The sequence below is a fragment of the Neoarius graeffei genome, chromosome 11 (assembly GCF_027579695.1).
Source record: "Neoarius graeffei isolate fNeoGra1 chromosome 11, fNeoGra1.pri, whole genome shotgun sequence".
Lineage (NCBI taxonomy): Eukaryota > Metazoa > Chordata > Actinopteri > Siluriformes > Ariidae > Neoarius > Neoarius graeffei.
The window spans coordinates 53,917,341-53,927,294 of record NC_083579.1 but is presented as its reverse complement, the minus strand read 5'-3'; the positions used below and the strand labels follow the sequence as shown (position 1 = coordinate 53,927,294).

General features: G+C 40.3%; 1 protein-coding gene across 1 annotated transcript; it reads left to right on the top strand.

Moving 5' to 3' along the window:
• The first annotated feature begins 2,051 nt into the window (after positions 1-2,051).
• Positions 2,052-6,832, top strand: gpr132a (G protein-coupled receptor 132a). The gene is made up of 2 exons (XM_060933052.1): positions 2,052-2,188; positions 2,915-6,832. The coding sequence occupies exon 2, from the start codon at positions 2,920-2,922 to the stop codon at positions 3,973-3,975; it is 1,056 nt and encodes a 351-aa protein (XP_060789035.1). The 5' UTR covers positions 2,052-2,188; positions 2,915-2,919; the 3' UTR covers positions 3,976-6,832.
• Positions 6,833-9,954: the final 3,122 nt, after the last annotated feature.

Below are 9,954 nucleotides of genomic sequence, written 5' to 3'. Positions count from 1 at the left end.
GCCGGGACTCCTACTTATGCGGCTCCAGCTTATCCTTGAAGCTGGAGCCGCAGCTGGATGAAGCCGGCAGCGCGCAGTGATAAGAAGGGAGAGAAAATAGTGCCAAGCGATTTCGAGGTCTGACTTTTTATTTGGCAACGGTTTTGTGATGCAAATATATCACTCTTTTGAACACATACTGTTTTGAGACGAAAAATGTTTTACTTTCGTGACCCCAACGAACTTGCCGGACTACTTTCGTCTGGACCAAAACTGGACAAGAACTGGACTCACAGGATGCTGTCAGGGGTAAGTCAGTGTGTTTGCACGACACTATTGATGGGGATGCCATACAGATTCATGTCAAAAATCCTGAACTATCCCTTTAAGTGCATTAAGTAAACATAACTCATTACTATCCACCGCTGCAAGCTTTGATCAACATAAGCTGGGTCACTGATGTCATAACCTCAAGTCTCACCTATGCTGAAAGATTTCCTGTTGTGGAAGCAAACTTGGAGAGTTTTGCTATAGCTGCTTTCTTACAGCACCTATTTAGTAGAAACACAGACAATTATGGCGAAAATGCATTCTAAAAATGCAACCTTAAGTAAATCATGCCCATTTTTTATTGTTTAATTTAACAAGTTGCTGCATTTAGTGTAACTCTTGTGGGCATCCCATGCAATTTAAATTACATTGCTTACTGTTCAATTAGGGCGGCACGGTGGTGTAGTGGTTAGCGCTGTCGCCTCACAGGAAGAAGGTCCGGGTTTGAGCCCCGTGGCCGGCGAGGGCCTTTCTGTGTGGAGTTTGCATGTTCTCCCTGTGTCCGCATGGGTTTCCTCCGGGTGCTCCGGTTTCCCCCACAGTCCAAAGACATGCAGGTTAGGTTAACTGGTGACTCTTGACCGTGGGTGTGAATGTGAGTGTGAATGGTTGTCTGTGTCTATGTGTCAGCCCTGTGATGACCTGGCGACTTGTCCAGGGTGTACCCCGCCTTTTGCCTGTAGTCAGCTGGGATAGGCTCCAGCTTGCCTGCGACCCTGTAGAACAGGATAAAGCGGCTAGAGATAACGAGATGAGATGAGACTGTTCAATTAACCTATGTGCTGCCTATTTTTCAAAACATCTATATGGTGGACCACAGTAGACAAAATTAAATATGTTAATGTTTGTTTGGGCGGCACGGTGGTGCAGTGGTTAGCACTGTTGCCTCACAGCAAGAAGGTTCTGGGTTCAGTGGCTAACCAGGGCCTTTCTGTATGGAGTTTGCATGTTCTCCACGTGTCTGCATGGGTTTCCTCCGGGTGCTCCGGTTTCCCCCACAGTCCAAAGATATGCAGGTTAGGTTAAATGGCTTCTCTAAATTGCCCATAGGTGTGAATGATTGAGAGGAGTAAACCTCTATAAATAATCCAGTAGAAGGCAACGTGAAACCACTCCTGTAATCCTTCCCTAGAAACTTGGACCTGCCATCAGGCAGAACACTTAAAAAAAAAAGTTTGTCCTTTAAAAATCCCCTGTAAATGAATACCCATATTTTAATTTTTTGTATCTATTAATTTCTTTGCTCATTTAATTTCATGGTCAGGATACTGGATGATTTTCCAATTTATGGTCATTCTTTCTTACAGAAGAGCTGACATTAATGTTGCTGTTCTATGTTGGTTATAGATCTGGAGTAGACACAAGTTGGCTCAGAGGTTGACTGAGAGTCATGAAATGAGAGAGAGAGAGAGAGAGAGAGAGAGAAGGTATTTCTGTCAAAAAAGGGAATATGTTTAATGTATTATTAATTAAAGAGGAGGCATAGTTAAAGGCCCAATTGGGGCAGAAAGCAAATTAACATTATCTTCAAGATAAGCCAAAGAAAAATCACAAGAGAGGAGATTTACAAAGACAAAAGCATCTAGATCTCATCTTATTTTACTTCCTTATTTATTCAGCTGAAGTGTTTTGGATTATTTTTATACAACCTAGTTGATAAAAGCTGTCTGTAAGTGTTTACCATATTTATGAGTATCTCAGGAAATATCTAAACCACGAGCAGTTACTGCAGAGGAAAAGGGTGTAATGCATGTCAGACTGATGTGCATGTGATTCAAAAACGACAATTGTTCCTGGTTGCTGTTCTTTAAATGAAAGTGCAGCAGACTGTACTTACAGTATGTCAATCTTTTAGAACGTATATCTGCGCTTGTTTTCTGTAAGTATTATTATTTAATTATTAGAATTGAACAGAGAAAACAACTGTATCTCTTTTTACATTCGTGTGTGCTTTAACAGACCATTAATGTTCATGCCTTAATAGAGCATAAAATGCTAACTAGCATAGGCACATGGTGATAAGATTTTTTTCTTATGACTTTAATAACATTATTATTAAAGTCCACAGAATGAAGCTGTTGATTATTGATGCTGTGACGTTAATCAAATTAATTTAAAATTGAGACAAAACCATTCTTTTGTGATCTACATTCATCTGTACAAAGTGTTTTAGAGAACTTGAATTGGTCAGTTTGAACTGTATTCAAACTGCTGTGTGGAAAAAACCTCTCATAGGGCTTGGTTTTTCAGCTAAGTTTCTCATAATAAAAGAAGAAGAAAAAGAAAAAGCTACATTATACGATTGTTTCTGGTCTATATTACCAATCCTAAAGTGTTACTGAACCAGCTTTGCATAGAAATGGTGATTTATTGGCAGGAAATAAATAGCACAAACAAAATGCCACATAGATAGAAACGATTGTTCTAGCCAGTTAGCATGTCTTTAAACTACGTGTGGCTGAAGGCACTACATTTATAGATGACATCAATCATACAATACCACCATGAGTATTGTTGAATACATGTTGAATGGAACTGTAGCTTTCACAGTATGGATTACTAATTCAGTCTCTGTTTCTCTATGGCCAAATTTTTCTGTGTTTAGCGACCATGGAATGTTCTAACTGGACCTCATCCAATGCAATGAATTCAGCACTCAACTGCAGTATGCCTTATAAAAATGGCCGACTTCCCCTTCTGATTCTGTATGGCATTGTCTTCACTGTGGGCGTACCTGCTAACCTCATCACCATATATCTCACTTTCCTTGAGGTGCAAAGGAAGAATGTGTTGGGAGTCTACCTGCTGACTCTCTCTGTGTGTGATGTGCTGTACCTTGGCACACTACCTACATGGGCCATTTACATATACAATGACCATAACTGGCACTTGAGCACTTGGGCTTGTAAAGTGACAGGCTACGTCTTCTTTAACAACATGTATGTCAGCATCTTCCTCTTGTGCTGTGTGTCTGTGGACCGTTACATTGCTGTGGTGTATTCCTTGAAATCTCGAGGCCTGCGGAAGATGAAGCTAGCTGTGCTAGTCACCTCAGTAATTGTAGTTGTGGTTATGTTGGGCCACACGCCAGTGTTTTTCATGGCAGAGGGTAAAATAAAGACAAATGGGGAGAAGCGGTGCTTTGAGCCTGGACAGAGCACGGTCATTGTGACTGCCTTCAACTACGCCCGCTTTGTTATCGGCTTCTTCATTCCACTGTGCATTCTGCTGGTCACCAACCGTGCCATTCTCTATGTGGTCCGGACCAGTGATGGCTTGAGTTCAGAACAGAAGATCAAAATCCGTTACCTCATTCTGGCAGTAATCCTGTTCTTCCTGGCCTGCTTTGCCCCCTATCACATTATTCTTTTGCTACGGGCTGGCAGTTTCCACTTCTCAAAAAGGCATTGTTACTTTGACACAATCCTTTACACACCTTACAGCATCTCTCTGGGATTGTCCACTCTTAATAGTGCTATGAACCCAATTTTGTATGTACTGGCCAGTGACAACATGCGCAGGGAGATCTGCATGTGCTTCCAGTACAGTAGTGTCTTTTCCAGACAGGAAAATGGAACAGCCTTGTCATCCCGGGGGGACGATCAGAGAAACCCTCATGGGCTGAGGTCAAGTAGGGGGACACAGGAAGGTTTAGTGGTCCATTAATGTGCAGAATAAAATCATGTGAAATTGTCTGTTTGATCAAACTGTGATGGGAACATGCATAAGCTATGTAAGTTTCTTGGTGTGTGTGTGATCGTTCATGGGGCCCCTTTTTCTTTTTAAAAGGTTTCTCTTTTATATGCATTGCGGGACTGGATAGGAAGTATGGAATATAAAACATGGGACTGGATTAATAGTGACCCTTTTCTGACCTGGTTTTACATTCCCCAGACTGGTGAGATTTGATATTTTCATTGTTGGAAAAAAATGTTTAAATATTCAAAAGTTTTAGAGGTTACATTTATGTATTGTCAATCATTTTATACCCTTGCTAACAGAAATCAATATTCCGAATAATTAGTGAAAGCATTTGCTTCCCAGTTTTATACCGTAAATTCCACAGCTTACTGGCTACACTCACTATAATAAAAGCTATTATTGAAATTTTTTTTTGGTATTTGTTAAAACCACATTTCTTGTTTTAGCAGGAAATGGTTTGATGTGCTAAAAGGAACAAAACCTTCTTTGCTTAAGTACTGTATGTGCTACCAGACATGTGTACAGCACTGAGTTATACAGTTACCCTGGGAAATTACACTTTAATCTCAACAATTATTGTCATTACATTCTTATATTGTTATGGTATTTCCAAGCCATGTTGCAAAATGATACATTTAGTTCAAGTCACTGTTTAATTTAATTAGATTTTTCAGTAAAAATAATTCAAAAAGAAGCCTGCTACATACTGTCATCCAGAAGGATATGTACCTTAAAATAAATATGCAAAATGCCACTTTTTGCACAGGCTTACCAAAATGGATAACTGAAATTGGGGGAAAAGGCCAGGCAACATTTTTCCAATATTCTACTGTCCAGTTACAGTGAGCCTGTGCCCACTGTAGCCCAAATCCTTGTTCTTGAATGACAGGAGTATAACCTGACAGGGAGAATCTGCTGTTGTAGTCCAACTGCCTCAGGGTTCGACATGAGATGCTTTTCTTTTCACCAAGGTTACAAAGAGTTGTTTGAGTTACTGTAGCCTTCCTGTAATCCCGGTGCTCAGTCTATGTAAACTCTAGGCACTGTTCTGGAGATCAGTTATTTCTGAAATACTCAAGCCAACCTGCTGGCACCAACATCCCAGTGGCGGCTGGTAGTCTTTCAAACGGGAGGCTGGTCGGTTACGATATTTCCAGATTTTAAAAGAAAAAACACATCAATTTTGCCCATTCTCTTGCCTCTGATCTGGCTGATTGTTGGCAGGGTCACAAACTGTGAAATAACAGGTTCTTTTGGCCCATTAGCCTACTGTCCAATATACATGATGGTGGTGTTGGGGGGGGTATATTTTAACATTTTATATTTTAAAATTGTGGCATGTTGTTTAAAAATTGATCATTATTGAAAGCAGCTCTTTGTCAGGAACCTCAGCAGTAACAGCAGAGTGTTCTGGAATAGGCACAAGCACTGACCTTGGGGAGCCAAACATAGAGCTGGGTGCCACACATTTCATTCAATGACACTTTCCCTATATTTTACTTATTTTGACTGAGAAATGTTTTATTGACAATTTTGATAACCCTTCACTTTTAATCCAGGTCTGTAGTGTGAAATGTTCTCGGCTGTGTTTTTGTTTAAAAATGTTTTCCAAATTGTAGCTGTGTTTAATTCATATCCAGAGAAATTCCAATATAATATACTCAGCATAAACATTTTAAATAGATTCTATATTTTTGGTCCATCCATGACATATTACTAAAGTAGCCTATTTACTGTTGTTGATGTGGGTCACCACCATATCAGTATCATTTAAAACAGACCTGGGCATTTTACAGCCCGCGGGCCACATCCGGCCCTTTGGTTCATTCTGACCGGCCCGCGTAAGGTTAATTAGAAATTACAAAATAAACGTATTTTCTAATTTTACCTCATGCATGGACTGAATGTGCATTGCTTTTATTTTGAAGTTGTGTTCAACAAAAACGCAATGCGCGCGACATGAACGTGACATGAAATCCCACGAAACCTAATCCCGCGATAACTACTTCCGTAATTTGTCCAGACCAACCACAAACTTGTACGTCATCCTTCAAACGGTCCAGCCAATCACATAGTGTGACGTCACCAGCAGGCGCCGGAGCCCGAGCCGATCTTTAGATCTGATTCCTACTTTTTGGTGAATAATCTCATTATTTTTACAAAATATTACATACACAAGTGTCGATATGTCAAATCCCCCCCCTTCATGGCCTGCTCTTAAGAATGAACTGTCCTTGTTACAAAAATGTCTGAAATATATAAACAATCCCCATGCAAATATACTGTACACATTCATAGCAGAAGTTAACCTTTCATAAACCCCTCTTTTTTTCCATTTTACATATATTGTATATATATGTATTTGATAAGTTTTCTTTTTAGATTATATTTTCAGAGGAGGTGTGATTTTATGTTGTAATATAAAATAATTCTGTTTATGTTTGAATTTAATAAAAAAAAAAAAAGATCTGATTCCTACACCGAATTGACTGATCATCTGTCAGCTGTGCTTCACATCTCCACCTCAGACATTCAACCTGACTCTGATGCACTCGTTAAAGACCAACAGAGACTAGATTTCTCTCACTGAACAAATAAAAAACTGAAAAACACCAAATGAGGTGATTAGACTACAAATGTGGGCATCATTATTATAATATGATGTATCTTGCTTGATATTTGGAGTAGAAAGACAATATTGTGATGTCTTTATTGTGTTTTGGGGTGAATGTGACTGAAAAAAAATGGTACAAACGTTCACATTTTGTTAAGCATTGTTTTGGGAAATTTTATTGAATAAATGACATTTTTTGTAAGGCAACCTCGTTTCTTCCATACTCTTGCCAGTCTTAGCAGCTTGTAAAAACAATGTTATTTATTGCTTTATATAAAGAAATACAATTAATATTATGCAGAATTTAGTTCAGCCTTTTGGTCCGGCCCTCCACAAAATTTTCTGTTTCTCATGTGGCCCCATGGAAAAAATAATTGCCCACCCCTGATTTAAAAGAAAATTCTGCCCTCCTTTCTTTTTCTAGAAAATGTTCAGTTACCCTGTCATACCAGGTGGGAGCCTTGAGGCATGGCCAACAATACATTTTCCTCGTCACTGAACTTGCTGTTAGCCAATTCACTTTCTCATACCAGGAGAGCTGAAAGGAACGAGTATTATTCCCTACCTTTTTCACCAAGTCAATTTGAGGCGTTGGTCTACCCTGCTCTTTAATTTTAATTTTTTCCTCGAAAGGAAGACTGGCAAATGGCTTCGCCAAAATTAAATCAGCAATGCTTGGCATCCGTGCGCAGCTTTCTTGCTAGCTGACTAGCCCCCTCAAGTTCAAGTTCAGTCACTCAAATAAACGAAATTTCTGGAACTAAGATAGCAAACTTGACAACACTATATTTACACTTTATTTACAATGAAAATATATACAAACTAAAAAAGCTGGTAGAAACTGTATGTAATGAATGAAATCGAAATGTAAGCTGATCTCTTACAATACACCACAGCACTTGCGAATCCGCATGGGACTGAACTGAGATTCACCGCTGCCTGTCTATATTTGAAACGAGCTGTCAATCAAAGAAAATATCCGGCCGCTTTCACCAATCACCAGTCTCCTCGCGGAAGGCTTTGCCATGTCCCTCTCATTGCCTCCCACTGTGAGGCTGGGAGTCCGTGAGAGTCCGTGGGCGGGCGTTTTCGCAGTATTTGTCCAATAATCGTCTTGCATTTTGATATTGAAAAGCGCATAGCTCCCAAATGCCATTGAAGTGCACTGAGGCTGGGAGTCCGGTGGGCGGGTGTTTTCGCAGTATTTGTCCAATAATCGTCTTGCATTTTGATATTGAAAAGCGCATAGCTCCCAAATGCCATTGAAGTCCACTGAGGCTGGGCTGCATCGCGCTGTCACGAGGGGGGAAAACTCACGCACACATTAGGTGAACTGGGGAAAGTTATAACGGAATGATTTCGCACTGTAGTTGGGTTGAGCACATATATTTCTATGATTCTGGATCTGAAATAGCAATGTTATAAGGTCGGCTATAACATAAGCCTAGCGCAATTCATCCTACACGATGTTCGTCATTTTCAGAGGAGGCTGAGCCTCCCTCGTTGTCTTGGAGCAATCGCCCGTGCAACATCCATGCCATGGTCCATGTCAAAGAGATCATATTTTCCCCCATTCTAATGTTTGATAGGAGCATTAACTGAAGGTCTGTGGCATTGCTGCTACATAAGTTGCTGATCGAATAATTGCATGAATGTGCAAGTATGCAAGTGTTCCTAATAAAGTGGATGGTGCGTGTATATAATACTTATTAGATTCAATTTTACAAGACCAAAAATAGGCCAGAACATAAAGTGTCATGTATACAGGCAGAAAAAAATCCCAGTGACTGAATATTTCTTCGGGGTCAGCCTCAGGCACCCATATTTGGAAGGTAGAAAAATCCTCACACAGGTAGAGCTATGTACTCTATGACAAATTAACTAATGAAATATTGATAAAGAGGGAGGGAAGACGCTTAAGGATTTTGAGCAGTGAGAATGTCTGGGGCATACTGCATCATTCAAGCCATTCTACCCTTGCCTGCTGATGTTACACATGCAATCACATCCTGTTTTGCAAGATCTGGGATGTTTTTGATATTACAAAACTTCGAAGCTCAGAATGTCTGCATTCACTGTTGTTTTACAAGTGAAAAACATGTGAAGGTGCATTTCAACCTGCTGTTATGCCCTGAAATTGCACACATGAATTCATGTGGCATCATGTGAACAACATGGAATCAGATAACTCATGTGAAACGTTAACATGATAAATAAATTAAAGGTGGAGAAAAAAAATCAAATGTAAAAAAAAAAATGTGATTAACTTTTCTGTACTGGATTGTGGGTGGTAGAAATGGGCAACTGGACTTGCTTGAAAATTCCTGAAAACGTTTCACCTCTCGTCCAAAAGGCTTCCTCAGTTCTGTCTGACTAATAGGGAGTTATCAGATATTTATCTTCTCCTGGATTAGAATCAGAATTCTGATGACCAGCTCATCCAAGGTGCCATTGAGGCATCATGTTGGCGTGGGTCACTGGAGGCCGGGCGTGAACGGCGAGTCATTAGGGTGATCAAAGGATTGCCCGTTAGGGTGATCAATGGCAATCCGACTCTCTCTGTCCTCCTGTGAGTCACCGAAAACAGCTGGGTCCTGGCTGTTCCTATTAGTCAGACAGAACTGAGGAAGCCTTTTGGACGAGAGGTGAAACATTTTCAAGAATTTTCAAGCAAGTCCAGTTGCCCATTTCTACCACCCACAGTTTACTATGACCTGGATGATTGAGAATCTTCACAGACATCTTTTCTGTACTGGATGTTTTGAAGTAGATGCTTTGTGGGTTGTGCTAGCATGACCTTTACTTGACAGAAATGTATTGTAGGTTATCATAGCTTCAGACAAGGCAGTTGGTGTCACTGTTATCGTAGTGCACATCATGACAATCTTTAAAATTTCAAAGATCAACCCTGAGGAAAAGAGCTTACCACAAGAAAAAACTGTACTCACCCACGTCATTTCTATTCACTACTGTTGATTTCCTGTGCAACTTATCTACATACTGTACTGTATTTAGCAAGTTGCTCTGGTTTTGAATATTTTTCTAATGTGTTATTTACCAGCTGGGAGGTCCGTATCGTGAAATACCGTGACCGAGGTCTTGAAAGTACTAACCGAGGCCCTCTGGGCCGAGGTCAGTATTCAAGGCCGAGGTCACGGTATTTCACCATATGGACGGACCGACCTTAAGCTGGTAAATAATATATTTATTTTTTTCTTTACCAAATTCTAAGAGAAAACGAGAGCGCCTGAAAGGGGAAAACCGAGCCGAGCCGCCATTTTGAATCCTCATTCACGGCTGTAATGCAACAGGCTTCCTCCTCGGTATAC

What these genes read in the sequence shown, in the direction of transcription:
- gpr132a (XM_060933052.1), top strand. Translation starts at nt 2,920, where the DNA reads ATGGAATGTTCTAACTGGACCTCATCCAATGCAATGAATTCAGCACTC.